This window comes from Dermacentor variabilis, chromosome 7 (genome assembly GCF_050947875.1).
Source record: "Dermacentor variabilis isolate Ectoservices chromosome 7, ASM5094787v1, whole genome shotgun sequence".
Classification (NCBI taxonomy): Eukaryota; Metazoa; Arthropoda; class Arachnida; order Ixodida; family Ixodidae; genus Dermacentor; species Dermacentor variabilis.
Genome location: NC_134574.1, coordinates 81,679,271 through 81,697,802, shown reverse-complemented (window position 1 = coordinate 81,697,802; position 18,532 = coordinate 81,679,271). Strand labels below are relative to the sequence as shown.

Here is an 18,532-nt window from a genome sequence, read left to right as displayed (position 1 = left end):
AATACTGTGCAAAGCTTTAAATTCAAAATGCGAGTAGATGCTTCGCAAAAAGCTTGCAAAAATATTCGTTTTCTTTATAGCGAAATTCAAAGAGATGTCAATATTACCGCTTCTCAAAATGACGCACGAGCCAGAACGGTCTTCTCATGGGCATGGCCTCGTTGATTAATATTTTCCATGTAACCTGTGCAAACGCTGATATTTCTCACACGTGACTGCAACATCTGATTAAGAGCTGTTAACAAAATACCAGCATAATTAGTAAATGTAGCAATAAGTAAAGTTACTCAGTGGTATTCTTTAATTGCATTTAGACAAAACTCACCTAGGTGCTGCGCTCCTGGTACCAGACCCGCACTTCAAAAATTCGCCAGATTTGAAATATTATTGTTCAGCCTTGCATGCTCTTCTATAATGTACGAGGAACATTTTCAAGAAACGCGCGCTACTTAATAGCGTTATGACTTGAAAGGTTAAGCTAGAGATTTATTGGTTCTATGCATTGCCATAAGTTATGGTCGAAGCCTATACCGCGCGCAGTCGGCCGACGCTACCACCTACCACCAGGAGCGCCACCACACTGTGTGCTTACGTCACGAACTCAAGGAGGTCCATACAAATTAGACAGCGTGAGAGAGCGGTAAACAAATTTTAGAACTGGTCAAGTAGTCCAACTGAGCAAATTGAACATTTCTAATCTAACTTTTCAGTTATTGATGCTAACACTACCTTTGCCACGTGGATAATGTGTTTCTTCGCGCTTTGAAAATGTCAAGTGCTTAACAGGCAATAAAGAACGTTCAATATTCTCTGTGTACCGAGTTTCCTGAATTGTCAATTTAAGCGTACACTTAGGCTTAATGCCGGCTCCCGTCTCTTCTTTCCTCTTTTATTTAAACGTCATGATGACATAGACAGTTGATAAAATTAAGCAAGTATAACACGTTTGTGAAACGGTAACGAGAAAGCTTGACTGCACAATTGGCACACATCTTTGTCATGATTAAGATACGTTTATGAAGAATTGTGGCAACTGTCCATCAGAGCGCACGACTGAACTCGCCGAAATCCCCGCACTTATACTGGTACACTCGTAAGCAAAATTACACCCTTTGGCCACACAACAATCATCTGTATTGTCCGCATTTCCTCTCCTTAACGCGGCAAGCCCAGTACTTCCCAGTAACGAACGGCATGCGCGTTATCAGCATGACATATAATTCCCGACAGGGAAGCAGCGGGAATGGAGTTTTCAAGAAAGAAAACGCAAGCAAGGCAGATGGCGATTATTGTTGTGTGGCAGAGATACACGCCAAAGGGTGCAACTTTGCCAAAGAGTGTAGTAGGCCAGTGTCATCAGCACCTTCGCAGACGGAGGGGCATTATGGGAACGCTGGCATGCTGAACTGCTTCAAAGCCAGCGGTGGAAGAAGACGACGGCGAACGCGCAAGCAGAGTCACGAGCGTGTCTCTGTGACCACGTGACGTATTCAATCAGGGACACGCTGGCCACACCCTTAGCTAGAACCGTGGAGCAGCCGCGGCTTCAGCGAAGCGTGTTCGTCACACACCCTGGAGGCCCGGGCTCGAGTCCCACCCATAGCAAAATGCAACAAATTTTCTTCTCAAAGCCACTAATTTACCTTGTTTACAGGAACCTGCCCGTAAAATGTGACATCAATGCGAGCATTTTTTCATGTGATTTTACTCTTTGCGGCAACGGCCATTTTCCGTCACAGTGCTGTTTCGAAAAGGTCACCGCCGAGGACACCACCAATATAGACAGTTAAAGTTTTCGCGTTAATAATTTCTTGTAACCACGAGGTGGCCGGACCACTTTGTTACAGAGTACATCATTTTGATAGCCGTCATTTGCAAATTGTTCTGTGAAACGCGAATCTATTGAGTTCGAAATACTTGCGTGAATTCACATTTCCATTTAAAGAACACATGCCCGAAGGAATCGTTGATGAGAACAAATTTAGTGTTCTCTCTCATATTACTCACTTTTTATCTTGTCATGCATTAAACGGTATACATCAAATTTTTTCCAGCATATTTGTTACTTCCTGAGATGAGCGGTCCACGGTAGTTAAAAAAAAGCTGGAGCAGAACCCATCTCAGGATGACTGTGTCGATGTGAATGCGATTAGCAGTCAAGCAATGTAGCGACACACCTTATTGCTGAAGACACCTTTCCAGTGCAGACCATGTTAAAATGCGCCTGGTTTAAAATGCACCGTGTTACAGCAGTGTACTACGACTGGCGCCGGTGCGTTGTCGCTCGGTCTGTCGCTTCTGCTCTAGTACAGCTTCTTCTGTCCATCACCTTGTTTGGCGGCGTATCGACAGCGTCCAGCTTCAGCGCGTTGCTGTGCGATGGCAAGGTCTCGTGCGACTCTTTTACACGTATGGTTTCGCATTTGTCGCCCACGAATTGTTGCTTAACTTCTTGGCCAGCCAAGTGGCGTCGAGCAGCTTCAGCGCGGCGTTGTTTCCGTTTTCCTAGCACTACGCCTGATAACATCCTCTTATGTCATGTCGCAACTTGCAACGGAGGCTCTATAACCTGTTTTACATGTACTCGTGATAGACGTCATGGCAGGGGCAGTGTGCACCTGTTGCATTTTGTATTGAGCAGCCTTGCTCTTGCGCTGTTGCTGCGCGAGCGAGAGCTAAGTTTCAGGGGCTAGATAGCTGAGAACAGCAGCACCTCACAGGGGGAAAAGTAGCCTAATAATGCTAACCGAAAAAAAACCCTCATTGTTTTTCCCCGTAACGTTCGCCCTTCTGCAGCAGCGATTTTCTGCTGCCCCTTGGTCATATTAATTTCACAATCTGTAGTCAGACCATGTGTACAGGCTCGTTTGGTTATATATGCGATGACTATAACTCCGCGTGGTAGCCGTATCTTTTGGGGCGAACATATGCTAGCTTCTGAGAGCATTCCTAAATGTTATGCTGCCGGAATAAATGAGCAGTACATGTGATACTCGACAGCTAGACTATTCTATTCCTCTTGTGATGCTTTTGCGCGTTCGCTCTCACGTTACGCGCGCTGTACACTGCCGTGCGCTCGGGGATTTCAATATTTTATACACTGTCCTTCCGGCAAGCGCAGTCGATAACGCGAGAGAATGTGGAGGTTTGATCATGCAAGGAAAGTAGTAGGGGTACTAGGGTAGTGGTTTGCTCATGCGTTTTTCCATTTATGCGTGATACAGCACTCGTAGCATGGGCTTCTTCTTTAGCGTCCAGGCTAGTTTGTCCTCGTTGTCAGCAAACATGCAAATGCAGCAACTCGCTCAGCTAGCTTCGGTTCTTCCTAGTCAGCTGACGCAAGAGTTTGAAAAATAAACGTCAATGACAGGGCCGTTCTCGTTTTGAGCAGCGAGCCCTAAAGTACTGAAAGTACTGCTATAGCTAATTACAAAACATTGTTTTGTTCCCACTTTTGCTATTTAGCCCCACTTAACTTCTAACAGGAAATCCCTTTTCAGGTGTGGGCTGTGGGACCACTTTCTGAATAAATGCCCTAAGCTTGTATTTATTTACGCGTAAACAGAGAGAAAGTACGCATACGTTTAAACTTTACATTCGTTTTCTTCAGCCTCACACTCAATGTGTTCGATATTTGGTCTAGCAAGTACAAATACATTCGTACGATTTGAGCAACAAGCCGGGACACAAGATAAGAAAGGGACGAACTATACTGCTCCGTTCATTTTGTTACCTTGTGTCCAGTCTTGTCGCACAGTTGGCACGATTGTACTCGCACCCAAGTTTGACATTACGCTATCTACGCATGGCAATTATTTTTCTTAATCATTTCTATCCATGTTAATCAGCATCTTGTTTTTTCGAGCGAGTTGCATCATTCATAGCATCTTATCTCATAAAGAAACCAGATGGAGATAACAGGAAGCAGATATTTCCAATCTCGCGACTTGATTCTCTAGCTAAAGCTATATAGTGGCATTTGGTCTGCTGTAGGCACGACAGAGGTCGACCGTGATGGCGATGAAGTCAGGTAAGAAATCGTAATTTTACAATGGTTATCTCACCAGCAGACCCTGACAAACCATCCTAAATTAGTGCTCTCACACAGTACGATTTGTGGTTTCAGTTATCATACGAATGTAGTTAGGATTCACCTCTGTCCTCGAGACAAAACGATCATAGGTTCTTTTCTAAACCACCAAGAAAATACAGCACACGGTGCATTCGATTCCAAAGATAAAATAAAAATAGCGGCATATGTAGCGAAGCCCTATACAAAGCACCCTTTTATAGCTCGCGAACAGCTGCGTTAAAAGTTTACCTCGTTTATATAGAACGCTCTGTTTCATCATTTTCAAAGGAAGGCGTTTGCAGTTAACTTGTAGCGAAATCTCCACGAAAGAATTGAGCGTGACCCATATTTGTGAATGTATAAGTAACCAAACAAATCAAAAATGAACGTTCGCGTCTTCATCGCTGTTCATGCGCAATACCTAGTCAGCTTTATCGACAAAGGGAAAGAAAATAAACGCAAGGCCAAGCGATCAATTTACGTTGAGGGACGAATATCGGACGCCATAGTTATCCGATGAAGGGCAAGTAAACGTTTATTGTCACCTAAAACTTTACTGGGTTTTCGATGCTATTGCCTGCTCCTACAGACTTTTGAATGCGCACCATTTTGTTTTAAATTGCCACCTGAATTAATGCTTAAACGTGATAATATCGCATGGTTTCGTTCCAGGCCCTAAAAATTCGGATATTTCCGTGATTAGACCATTTCTAAAGGGGCTTCAAGTTGATTTTGGCAGGAATTAACGACAATTTAAGTAGTATTTACGTTAACTGCGGAGTACTTCGTTTCTAATGTTTCCCGTACACCACATATTTTCCTTCAACATCTATGTGCGCAGACCTGTGAAATGCAAATATCGTCGCGGAGCACTGATTACAACAGCCATAGCACACACAAGTGGGCTCCAGCTTGCCTTAAGTGAACCTGAACGTTGTGCAGTCACCGTGGTACGCTGCCTACAATGGTAAAGAAAAGATTTGTGTGCCTTGTTCCACGCCTGCTTTCTCCTCGTTTTATTTACGTCATGGCTGCTCTCTCTTTTCTTTTCTTTTTTTTTTATCCAAGCAATGTTGCTAGGCAACGTATCTCCCGCACCGCATTTCGCGGATTCGGTATGTTTCAATTCCAAATTTTTATGCTTTGCAGATAACACAGAATTTGAGGTTTGTAAAGTTAGTCGGCAATCCTTTCCCAAAGATTCTTACTCTGCGCTCATTTGGCATCGCACGGCAAATGGATGCGCATATTGATGCGGGCACTGGCTGCCGAGTGCTGGCGCAGATCGTTCACGCGCGCAATCAGGAGGTTAAACATCCCGAAACTGCAAAGCGGATTCTAAGGAGGTCGTAACGAAGGGCTCCGAAATAATCCTGACCACGTGGTGCTAAGACTGCATGCTACGCGAACATTTTTGCGCTTGTCCTTCATCGGAATGCAGTCATGGCTGCCGGAAATGGAACCGCTCGACTGGCGCTCAGCAGCAGAAAGCCATATCCATTGCAGGCAAAAACAGGCGAATTCGTAGACAACTTATGCACCTCCACGCTGACTGGAATTTCGAAGCCTGTGAACCGTGAACGAGGCGCGAACAATGCGACAAAGAAAACCGGTTCTCATTCCAAATTGACAGCCAAAGTCCCTACAATGCGTGCGTACCACAGAAGAAAGTTTACGTTGCTTGTTGAATGCGTTCAGCACGGTTTACCTAGTTCTTGCAGAGACCAAATTCTTTTATATGCCGAAAGCGATGGTACTTCCTAGGTACTTACAGGGTTAAAAGGTGCCTGTCATGGATCTACCTTCAATACCGTTTGCTGGTGGGTCGGTTCCTGATGCATTATTTGTGGCAGTGTTAAGGCACAGCTATTGTCCTCAGGTTCCTTAGATCAGCAGCCCACTCACCATTCAACCAACAAAACTGACAGCCAGACTAGTCGGTCTTGATTCAACTTTGAATTGACGTGTCTAGCGCAAGAAACAACACGGACGCCAGAGAAGCGCTGTTCATGTGTGCTTCTCTGTCGTCCGTGTTGTTCCTTGCGCTTCTGGACAATTCAATTCAAATATGAATTCGAGAATGATCGCTCTGCAGCGCCCCACCGTTAAATTCATATTCAAGCTTAGAAATATATCTTAATATGTTCTGCAGCAGTGAGCTCGTAGGTCACATCATAGAAAATCTATAAAAGCTACAAGATGTAGGAAAATATTTCAAGATGCGCTCTACATTTTTCACGCCAGGTACGACAAGGCTACACGAAGGTGTCCGAAGCGTTCCTCCACGTGACCCATGTTACTCTTTCCACTGGTTTATCGCGTACGTCGATTCCGTTATCGTCCGCCTTCTATACGTTCGGAACCGTTCATACAGCTCGCGTATCGCAGAAGGCTTTCGCGGCTAAGTATCTCCGCAATTGTTTAGAAAAGCTATCTGCCGGTAATCTAAGCGTCAACGTAACGACGTAGAAATATCCTGCGAAATACCCGAGAAACTCAATGTTCCCCCGTGCGAATAAGTCGACTCTAAAACTAAGAAGCCGTGCTCTCATGTCACGCATGGGAATTTTTCACGGATCTGACCTTGCTATTATAATACCTACTCTACCATCATCAAGTAACAATGAACCAGCGAATAAAATTGTGATTACCATGCCCATAAAAACAGAGCACTATTACCCTAAGAAATGTGAAAAAAACAGAAAGTAAGAAAGTACAGTTCTAGGTCAGTGGCTTCAAGGGCCCGTACTTCTGCACTTCTAGTATGTTCTCGTATGGCTCAAACATTAACTTCCAGATTTCTGGTACGTCTTGACCGTTTTTTCGTTAAAGAGCCCCTGAAACGGTTCGGACAAATTTTGCAGACGCGTAGGGTACAGCTAAAGTCAATAATTCGCGCCACAATTTGTGTGAAACGTCTCATATTAGGATAGCTACGGACGATTACAAGTTACCCTCCTCCACGGTCATGCATTTTCTCCTCAGCTCGTTCGCCGAGTGATCGGGGCTAAGCTCCGCCTGCACTGGCTCTGCGTCATGATGACATGCCATGTCGTCGACTTCCGGTTCTCAAGGAGCGAGCGCGCGAAGCCTCTCCAAACTCTCCGCCAGCTGCTTGGCAGTCGACCCCAAGCGAGAGCTATCGAAGCAGCGTGCGCTGCGAGCAGTCTGTCGAAGCGCCGAACGTGTCTGGTATTCCGGTAACCACAGGCAAGCTGGGCATTTCGGCAGATGGCTCGAGGCATAAACTCAAGCTGATGAAGGAACTTTAGCGTAGACGTACGTGAGCGGTCTGATCGGTCTGCACGGTCCGGCCACTTGTTGGCGCAGCGCTTAACCAGCCAAGCAAAGCGCTAATATTGCTCTAACAAAGTGTAAGACATTTTAAACATTTACAAAACGTGTTGGTAATTACACTGCTGCGAAAAATTTACATCAGCAGCAAAGAAGAATACATTTGGTTACTGGTACTGTGTATGGTTGAGCTCTGTGCCACCAGGTGGCTGCACCGTGCAGATCATTCACATTTGCGCTTCCGCTCATCCCGTTAAACGGCAGAGTCAAGCGGCCACACCCTGTCCCCTTGCGCTTGCGTTTAATAGCGGACTCGCGAAACGCTATTGCGTTAGTAATCTTCCGGTGTAAAGTGACGGCCGCAAACGCGCAAATCCTGGCGCCGATCGGATAGCTGCAGTCGAATGCGCAGCAGCCAGTTCGCTCGTCTGCTGCCTTGCAGAGTGACACGATGTCGCAGCTTGACATATTGCCAGTCGCCACGTTTCCAGTCCACAACGCAACAAAGTCGAATGATAGTGCTCGCGAAAACACTGAGACCGACTCTGACCGCGGAGCTCCTGTCAAAATGGAGTACGTCGTAACACAAGCAGACGACGCTTGCTGTGTGCCGGAACTGCTTAAGTGTAGCGAGAAATGTTCTTGTGCATTCTCTTTCTGTTACTTTCTTTTTATAGAAACAAATTAGCTAGCCTTCCAACTATTACGAACATTATTTGTTCGCCATAAAGGGGAAAATTATTGATGATACGCCCTGGGCAGCCAATCAAATAGCTCGCCCTAATGACGTCACATGGGTGATTTACGTCATATGGGTACGGGCGGCTGAAAATTCCGCCGAGCAGTGTGCTGCGATCGGCAGCGATGTACACTTTTAAAACCTTGTAATAAATTACACGCTTCACGCGGAGCACTTAGATGCGTCAATTAATGATCAGAAGGACCTACTCTAATGACTGAGTCTGTTTGAACAAAATCAAAATCGTTTCAGGGTCCCTTTAAGGTTGTGTTCTACGCTGGAAAAGGCAATGGTCAGCATAATAGGGATACTACCAATGATGGTCGTTGTATACTGGGCGCTGCCTTGCTCAGCTGAAAACGCCCCCGCAGAAGCTCCGTGGAAGGAATTGAACCTCAAGGAAAACAAAACTATAATCATAGCGCAACAAGCTATGGACTTTGTCAACAATCGAGGCTTTCAGTACCGATACGTCTTGGAAGTGCGGAGCGCTAAGTTCTCGGTGAGCTTTTGCCTTCTCTATTTTATTCCGCCTCGCAGATTTATTGCGAGCAGTCTGTTTATTTATTCGAAACATATCATTAAAGCTAGGTGAGAATGTGCACCGGAAAGAAATTATACTTTTTTAATTAACGACTACCGCTTCTTGTAGAGCAAGATAGCCCAGGAGTGAGTACATATAATGTTTCAGTCCAGACAAACGCACTATAGGAGATAAAAATTTCAGGAAACATATCATTGACAGAACACAAACAATTCACTATAAAGAAATAATTGCTAGATCACAGATAATAAGAATTAATATCGCAGCTTGAAGGGTCTAAGGTGAGAGTGCGCATATATATATATGCATGATGTCGTGGCAAACTTGTGCATACGCATTTCACGAAATTACCCATCAACAACATTCCATATCTCAATTGTCAGTTACGGGCGGGGGAGGGGGGGGTTAGGGGAGGCGAAGGTGGTTAGGGATAGCATCTAAGAGTCTAGTGAAGGCCTTAGCGAAAAAGTCTTTAGGAAATGATGACGGCGGATGCGTCCGGTGCATTAAATTTGTGCATGTATATGAAATGTCGCTGCCACTCCATGTTGTCACGTGGAGTGACGCATGAAGAACACAGTAGCAATACTGTGAAAGACGAAACTAATTTTTATTGGGCGAACTGTGCCCTCAAAAAGAAGCTACACTTAAAGAACGGAGACAACGGTGAACACCGTCGGAGACCGTCAAAATCTGGTCAGCTGGTCTAGCGCGTCGGCTTTTGTAGATCAGTCGTCGAATGTTCCAGAGTAACCGCTGGGACCCGCGTGCTTTCCACAAAGTTCTACACCATTCGCGTCGCGCATACATGCAATCAGAGAACGCAAGGTTCGGCGACAGCAGACAGCGGATAGAAGCATCGATAACATTCTAGAAACTTCCGATACATGTAGACGCGTCCTGCGCTGAGCGGTAACATTTCTTAGACGTTAAAAGCGCTCACACGTAAAAGATAAACGAGTTCGCGTGTCAATATGTGTTTCTTCGACATTATGTGTTCAAGGCATCTTTGCCGACCAAAAAAAATGTAAATTTCAAATAAAACGCTACCTAATATGTGCTGAACCATTTCATCCAATATAATTGTTTTAGCCAAGGTCACTTCATGATGGCTTTTAGCGTGGCGCGATTCGGTACACCATGCTCCGTTTTGAAAGGGAAACCGAACGAAAGATGGTTTATGCCCAAATTTTGAAAGTGCGAACCCAGGGTCCTTCTCAGCCTCTTTGTTGGTTGGCAGAACCATAACGGAACAGGAAAAATTTTGTGCCTAATGAATATATCTAGGAGAATGCAGGAGCATTTCAGGGACACACTGCTTTATGACACAATTCATCAATGTTTATTTCTTTATCGGGAATACATCTGCGACGTCTAGTGCGACTTGGGCTCCGTACATGATTCACTCCCGATGACATGGAGTTAATCGGGCGGTGAATGCTAAAGTGCGTTACCTGGCTGCCTTCTCGATTTCAAATTTTGCGTGTATCTTGCGAATGCGTCATCAGTTGCGCCGCTACTCCCTGATGTGGATAAAATATTTGAGCTATAATTTATATTTAGAAACAAGACATTCTGCCGATTGGGATGCCTATAGCGTGACACGTTGAAACTATTTCGTAAAGACTGGGGCTGACGTTACAACTCAACTTCATTTATTTTTGCGGGTGCATAAGATGTTGTGGAGACGCACCGCCTGGCTCTGGGCTAGTAAGAATATGCACAAATATATATTCTAATCTAAAGACTGCTGAGAAATTACTGCTGACGTCGGCCCACACTAACCAATGACTCCAATTTCGCAGGAAGAAGAAGATAAGCATTACTACATCCTGACGTACACGACAGTCCAAGCGTACTGCACTACGTCCGCCCCGTACGCAAGGGAAAAATGCAAGCCTTTGGATTACCTGGTATGCGAAGTTGGTAAACGTGTAATTCGCGGTTCATTTGCTTTTCCTGAGCGAACGCCAAAGTCGGGAACTGAAACAGATATTTGCGAAACTCCATGTATGCGGCAGTAGTCACTGTTTCGTAACTCTTCATCTAGTTCGGCGTAGGTTCTACTGAGAAAGTGGAACATGTTTGAAAAAATGTTCCAGATACTAAGTAGAACCTACGCGTAACGAATTTGGTTGAAGCATGGCACTTCCTTCGATGGAGTTCATTGTATATGTTGCTGTGCATCGCTATTAATGTCTTTTTGCATAGGCACCACTGCGCAAGTGCGACACATTTAGTAACTTTTTGCATTTGCTACATGTGTGGCTCTACCTGAACTAATATACGTTGCTACGAACTCTGTGGCAGACGGTAGGCGAAGAAAGAAAAGTTGCACTTTCGCCCGAAAGGAGAAGCAATGGTAGCGATTGCAAAGTGTTAGGCAATTGCACGAAGTGATATTTGTGATTTATCAGCCGCGTAAATTGCAGTCAACCTTCGCCTACTAAATAAACACGCGCAGTATCGCGTGCGCCCAACACAAACACGGAGCCATCTCACTCGACGATCGCGAACGCTTGTTTTCACAGCGCTGGCGAGATAAGAAGCGCCAGCAGCGCGGGAACGAACGCATCCTGCTGCCGCTTGCTTCACCGCATCTCCGAAACTGAAACTGCTCGGCTATGGGCGCGCGACAAGACAGCACTCGTGAAGCCAGCAGTTATCCAAGGCTCGCCTCTGGCCAACGCACCATGCATCCGCAGGTGACCTTCGACACATTGGTACGCGGGCCACCTGTGTGCCAACCCGCGCGGGATGGCCATGTGCAGCCACGGCCGAACTCCTGCCCCTCAGCCGAACCAGAGGAGAGAAGTCAGCTGGCCGGGCCTACCGCTCGATCGCGTGTCCTCCAACATTGAGCGCACATCGAGCCGCCATCCTTCTCCGGCAACGCTCGCCTGAATGCCCTCGCACCTGCAGCATAGGCGGCGCACGGCCCAGTCATTCTTATCACAGCTGAACTTTGAACGTAAAACCACGGCCACGGCGTAAGTTCGGCTGCAGTGTCCGCAAAATTGCTAGTGCAAAGCCAGTAAACAGTGAGCGCAAACTTTATGTTGCGAAAAGAAGAAAATGAAGGCGATCAATCAACTAATCAAACAAGCACAGACTATTAGGGAATCACTGGCCTAAAGCAGACCTTTTGGCGAAATCTGCTGTCACTACAAGGCTCCAATTTCTGCAATACTGCGGGTGACGTAGAAGAAATCTGACATCATTAAAGAGCGAAAGAACAGGCACAGAAAAAACAAAGCATTACGTTTTGGGCGAGTTGGTTGTACATCATTCGACGTCCTGTCTTTGTGCGCGCAAAGCTCTAAAAAGAACAAAAAAGGACTAGACACGTTCAAGCGCTACTGTCTACTCTTTAATCTTGCAGAAGCGCTTCGCATGTCCTAAAGATAGACGCCCGCGGTCAAAGTAAAAACAGTTCAATCGGAATAAGACCGTTCCAGATGGAACAGGCATAGCTTTTTGAGTGATACGCTGTTGTAACCATGCGAGCAACAAACAAGTCGATACTGGGTGGTGAACTTTAACACACAACAGACGGGCCCGATGTAGAACAAATATGACATAAGTAGGCTTTGCGAACGTTTAGTTGGTTTATATATGACGTGAATAAAGAGCGGAAACAAACATACACTGCACTTAAGAAAAGGGTAGACACTGGTGTCCTGGCCGTATATAGTTTTCAAGATAAGGCCCGCGTGGCCGCATACGCAGCCGCCGCCGGAGTAGAACGCCCGCTTCCCCCTGCTGCCTCGCTCGCAATGGAAGACACCGCGCCTTGCTCCCCCCCTCCCATTCCTTCCTTGCGAGCGCAAGATCGAGGCCCAAACAATGAAACGTTCCTTTCCTTCGAGCGCTTCCTAACCTTACGTGAGGCCTCCTTACAGCGAAGGACCGATGGAGGCAGCAAGCGTACTCTGAAAGCTCCCTTCATCCGTCCTCACGTAAGGAGCGGTTGCCGCATGCCTGGGTTCGAGATTATCTCTTAAAAGCTTTACGCGAATACCATTATTAAATAAAAAAAACTTTGTATCGTCGCACAATCTTTAAATTGAAGAGCTAATATAGAGAAGCGTGGACGCTTTCTTCTAGTTTCGTTTACTAAGCTTTAAAAAAGTAGCGCATTACCGTGCAAAACTTGATGTACTCCAGCAACGCTGGCACGCCGGCGTCGTGCAACGCCTAGCAACGCTTCCATGGCGCACGCGTGACTGAAACGAACATGCCTGGCAAGACGCACCGTGCTCGCGCTTCTCCGCAGGTGGGCGACTGCGCGCATGCGCAAGCAAACGTCGATCACGTGGTTAAGCAGTGAGTTGAACCGCTCGTTCAGGGCCAGGAGCGGCGTGAGGACGCATGAAGGCAGCTTTGGAGCTACCTTAAGCTGAGGAAGCACCAAGGAAGCCTTCACCGAGGGCCCCTCAGTAAGGAAGCTTTCAGAGTGACATAAGGTAGCCTCACCGCAATGAAGGCTTCCTTACCTCAGTAAGGAAGATTTCATTGTTTGGCCCTCGAGCCAACAACCTTCTAGCCTTACCTTAGCACGCTTTCGCTCGCACATACAGCATACAGCACACAGCCGCGATGTTATGGCACTTGGACTTTATACAAGACATCACCGCGATGGCGACGCCGACGTTGATGGTGGAAATGCGCCGGGACTGTCCATATAATTGCTATCACAACAAAAAAGAAAACTGTATTTGTCCCCCTTTCTATTTTGCTGCGTGGAGCAATACATGCAGGCCACTGGTGCGCCAGGGTAGAACCTGGTTCAGGCGTAAGTGACCTTGCCACGGTCATTGCAGATTCTGAGCCCGATTGAGCTTGTTCGTTTTCGGTAACCATAGTCATAGTTTGGCCCACCGGAGTGCAACAGCAAAGCATACGCTGTGTAATAATTCGCAGGTATATAAGCGCATCCTCACTCCATCGGTGACACTCAAGTGAGAATGAAGCGCAGCTATAGCATGGAACTCTCCATGAGAATGCAACATTATGGCTCTGCCGTTAAACGTGACAATCACAAATACGACAAGTCCGTAACACTGCGCGCAAACGCATGTCACAGTTCCGTAAACGGCGTCTGCTAAAGCATCCGAAAACGAAGATATACGAGAGTGTGCAGCTTACGCAAAAGTATTACATTGCTGGCCATTTCTTCGCAAAATTTCTACCTGCAAATTACTCGTGCACTTCAAAACGGCACGTGAATTCTTTTTGTTTCAATTTAAATGGATCATTAGGTAAAGTCTACAGATTTGCGCTGTCAGTTTCGTTTTTTATATATTTTCTGCATAACCCTTGATCCTTCGTACTTCATTTTGACAGTTGCCAACAATTCTGGTAGAAAAACCGATATCCTAAACGAAACATGTAGTTCCTACAGTCAGTAGACCATACCTTACTTCATTAAAAGCAGAAGCAGTCATCAGGAGTGCAGTGCATTCCACAAAAAAAATGATCTCTCAGTTCCATTGTGCTTAGATAGAAGTTCCTGAGGTAACAATTCCTCTTGGAAAGTCTCCGTCCAGCCGTCCCAGCCTATTTTCTTTGGCAAACTTGCATACGCGTAGTGGGACATTTGTGTAGTCCATTTGTCATTGCAGAAGTATCTAATTGCACCTTCTGCAACACATAATCACTCACACGAGCACGTTTTTCTGTTTTCTTTTTCTTTGAAGGCCAGTGACGAGTGCACCGCCTATATGTTAATGGTCCCCAAAGAAGAATTCGTGCGGGTGACAAGACTGGAATGCCACGAAATAGAGCCACACGACAGTCATATTAGAATAAAAGATGAATAGCCCTTCCTTCCGGCTTGGCGTTTTTTTTCCTTTGAATAATGTAACGCGTTCTCTGTCTTCAGCCCTGAATATATTCTTAAGGAACAGCAGCAGTTTATCCTTAACTGTGTTGATGCTATTGAACGCAGCGAAGGCTGATAGTTCAAATATTTCCTGAAGTTGGGGCTGGACGTTAAGTGTAACCGCGCCATTTCCAAACAAGCAATATGTACAAGAATATAGAATGCATATTATCGCACAGCATTTATCTCATACCTGCTCTCCAAGATGAAAAATTGTTCGAGAAATCTTGCACAAGAACGCTTCAGTAAATTGAGAAGGAATAAAACAAACACGTAAAATCATACAAGATGCAGACTTGGACAGGTATACGGCTGAAAAAGGCGGCCTGCGCATTCGAATGCCACCCGTGTCGCACCTTCTAATGAATAAAATTTGGGAATTTATCGCAGAATTAAATACTTCGTATAATGCTGGGAGCGCGGATAAGAAGCCTAAACGCAATTTCTACTCGGTTCCGTGCGACTCGCTTTGCACTACGTTCGGAAAACCTCAGCGACGCATACGATGGCAATCTTCACCTCGATTCAAGTCCAAAAGCTGTCATAACATTTAGAGGCTCCGCATAATATTCCCCATGAGTCCTGGTTTGCGTAGCGGCGTACTTCAGCCGACCAGTCAGCGACGGAAAGACTTTGCACAAAGCCACGTCGTTCACATCGTCGGAAATCCAGGCGCAAGGAAAATGGGGATCCCCGTCTAGAGTTCAGTTGTCGCAAAGGCAATGAGCAATGATACACGTTGTGAAGAGAGCACTTACTTACCAGAAGGCCCCACAAAGAAACAAAAAAAAATATTTACGACTGTTTGGTTTCCGAACCAACTGTGATGAGTGAAGTGCCCGAGGCCAAGTACACTGAAAAAAGAAACAGAACGCGACGACCAAGAGCGCGCGGACGTGTGTGCCATGCGTTAGGGCTAGAAGAGCGCGCAGCTAAAAAATAAATTAAAATTAAACAATTGGTGACACACAAGAAGCGCAAGCAGACCAATTAGTGAGAAACACGAACTCTGACAAAGCCAATCGTATGGACAGACGAGGCCCAATGGGAATAATAATAATATTTGGGCTTTTACGTGCCAAAACCACTTTATGATTACGAGGCGCGCCGTAGTGGAGGACTCCGGAAATTTTGACCACCTGGGGTTCTTTAACGTGCACCTAAATCTAAGCACACGGGTGTTTTCGCATTTCGCCCCCATCGAAATGCGGCCGCCGTGGCCGGGATTCGATCCCGCGACCTCGTGCACAGCAGCCCAACACCATAGCCACTGAGCAACCACGGCGGGTCCCAATGGGAAGGAAGAGACGAAGCGTGCTGTACGGATCGCATGTAGAACACGCGCCATGTTTTAGGGCAACAACAACAACACAAACTCTCTCATGCAGCTTCGATGTATTTCCTATATATTAGAACGTGTACTTGTTCATCTTTCTCCGTTGGCCCCATTCACCGTGTAACAAATGCGAAACGTTATCGCGCAGCGCAAGATGCACCTACATGGTTTAGAACTTAGGCGAATGTTATCGTTGATTCTATGTGTTATGTATGTCCTCGCCGAACTTTATATAATCAGATTGCATGCGACACGAATTGTGTAGTAATTTCTGGAAACACACCCGGGCGCCAAGTATTACCCTAGAACCTTCGACGAGTGACGTATATAAGCCGACGCACTTGACCTGCTGATCACATCTCGACGATCGCCGACTGTGTTCGCCGATGTCGTTGTGCTTCGAGTGCGACTTCCTTTTGTGGGCAAAAATTGGCACAATAAAAGGTTAGTATCGCCATTCGAAGTTTCGATACTGCATTCTTGACGCTCGCTACAACGCGACAATATCAGTTGCTCGGATCGGCATACATACGCAAGGGTTACTTTTTCTCGCTTATGTCTGGCATCTTCACGGATAACTAGTTTAGCTGGGGGGCGTTTCCAGCGCTCATTCCGCTCGGACGCGTTTTTCCGTGGCTCCGGATTTTCGCCCCATTTGTTGGTTTCTTCCCCGCTACTAGAACTCTGTTGTTTATGGACCACTTTGGCGGTTCATAATTACTACTGGCGCCTATCTACAAGGTCCGTCGGCATCTACACCCTCCTGCTGCGTCGTCCAACTCGAGTTCTTGCGCGGCTTCGCGATTGCGAGTGCCCCAGCGGCACTCGTCGCGTCGGCGCGCAGCACCCAAGCTGCTGTCCGCTGCGTCGAAGGAGCGGAACATTACCGATGCAACTGCCATACAAGTCACGAGCGTCTCCTTCGTGGGGACAAGTGCAACGTGCGAATGCGGTACCCTGAGGACGGATACCACCAACATGGAGCAGAACAGCCCTGCTGTCGCGGCGCACAGCTCGGCCAAGAGAACGAAGGAAGCTACTGGCCTTCCATCGGATGACAATGTAGCTCCAGCAGCCCCGAAAAGACCTCGCTCATCACAAGGCCTGCCCGCACATCGGGCAGGTCAAAGTGATTATCAAGCCTCGGGCTAGATATGACATGTCCACTCTGCACAACCATATCATTCAAGCGGCCCTGGACGCCTGCCTCGAGACTTCCCGATTTCAAGGTTTCGCTCTACACAAACTTACTAATACGGTCTCAGTATGGGTGTCTGCTATGGCAATAGTTTATAAACTCGAGGAACTGCAACAAATACAAATCTCGGAAGAATGTGTCATTCCAGTCCAGGCGTACCTCGCTAGTGGTACCGATTTAAGACGCTACGTGGTTAATGGCGTTGACCTTAACGAAGAACACGAGAGGCTTCTGCTGGAACTATCGTGTCCCACACACAAGGTCGTGGCTGCTCGCTACCTAGGCAGCTGTCGTACGTACCTAATCGCGCTTCAAGGTCCTAATTCCCCACCTGAACGTATCCTGTATTACGGCAGCGTACTGCGCCCGCGTCCATTCAAGCCTTCCGTTGTGTACTGTTACTCTTGCTTTAGACAGGGACAGATGAAATCATCCTGCCCCTACTCACCCAAGGACGCCACCATGGAGCCTGAACCATCAGCATCGTTTAGATGCGGCATATGCCAAACAAACGATCATGGCATCACTTCCACAATGTGTCCTACGAAGTTGAAAGCCACTTAGAAGGCTCGACAACGCCATTCTCGACAGCCAGCAAGGACCCCTCGAGATTGATCAATCAAACAAGTCCCTGTGTACAGCCGTTACGCCGTTCGGGCCTTGCTGGAAGAGGACGCTAGCCAGGTGACAATAGCAAGTACAGCGACAAGTGATGCTGCCACTCCTACATATAGCGCAGCTGTTAGGTCGTCCACTTCACGACCACAACGGGCATCAGAATCGATAGAAGACACGCTGCTTCCTTTGGCAAACGAAGAATTCGAGATCGACGCTCACCTGGCCACCCTTGAAAAGGAAATCCAACGTCTCAAGGAACGCCGTACAGTGCTCCGGCTCGTCATGATGGAGCACGGCCGTCGCATTCGTCGTCGACGTCTAGTCCTGCTCATATGGCTAACCCGGCATCTGTGTCGAAACCTCTTTCACCCCAAGAACTCTTGCGCTTCGTTGCGCAACAGCTCCAGCATCTCACCTCGGTTCTACTGGCCAATCTTAACCTATGATGGCTGCTGCGTCTTCAAGTGTGCCATAAGGCTTCTTAGAGTGGAACTCTCGCGGCATCGCGGGGAACGTCGGAGAGCTGCGTCAGCGTCTCAGATATGAGAAGCTGCGTGTTTAGCCTCTACTGTTTCAAGAATCCAACGGCCTGCCACCCATTTCAGGATTTGTGGCATACTCATCGTCTTCATTGTTGGATTGTAGGAGTGCTACGCCCGATGCCCCTCCAGGAAAGTCTGCAGCTTATGGAAGATGCACCCTTCATCAGACCGGTGTTTATCTTTCACGGTGGTGTACTTTATGGCAAGAAGTCGTGGTCATATTGGTTCGTCTCCAACGCGCGGACGTTATCATCGTTTCGTACTATGCCCACCCCTACAGCGGTCGTGCGGCTCGGTTGTGTCTC

General features: G+C 46.8%; 1 protein-coding gene across 1 annotated transcript; it reads left to right on the top strand.

The window, feature by feature from the left end:
* The first annotated feature begins 4,446 nt into the window (after nucleotides 1–4,446).
* On the top strand, nucleotides 4,447–14,471 carry LOC142586873 (uncharacterized). Its single transcript, XM_075697747.1, has 4 exons — nucleotides 4,447–4,595; nucleotides 8,358–8,607; nucleotides 10,455–10,562; nucleotides 14,349–14,471. The coding sequence occupies exons 2-4, from the start codon at nucleotides 8,395–8,397 to the stop codon at nucleotides 14,469–14,471; spliced, it is 444 nt and encodes a 147-aa protein (XP_075553862.1). The 5' UTR covers nucleotides 4,447–4,595; nucleotides 8,358–8,394.
* Nucleotides 14,472–18,532: the final 4,061 nt, after the last annotated feature.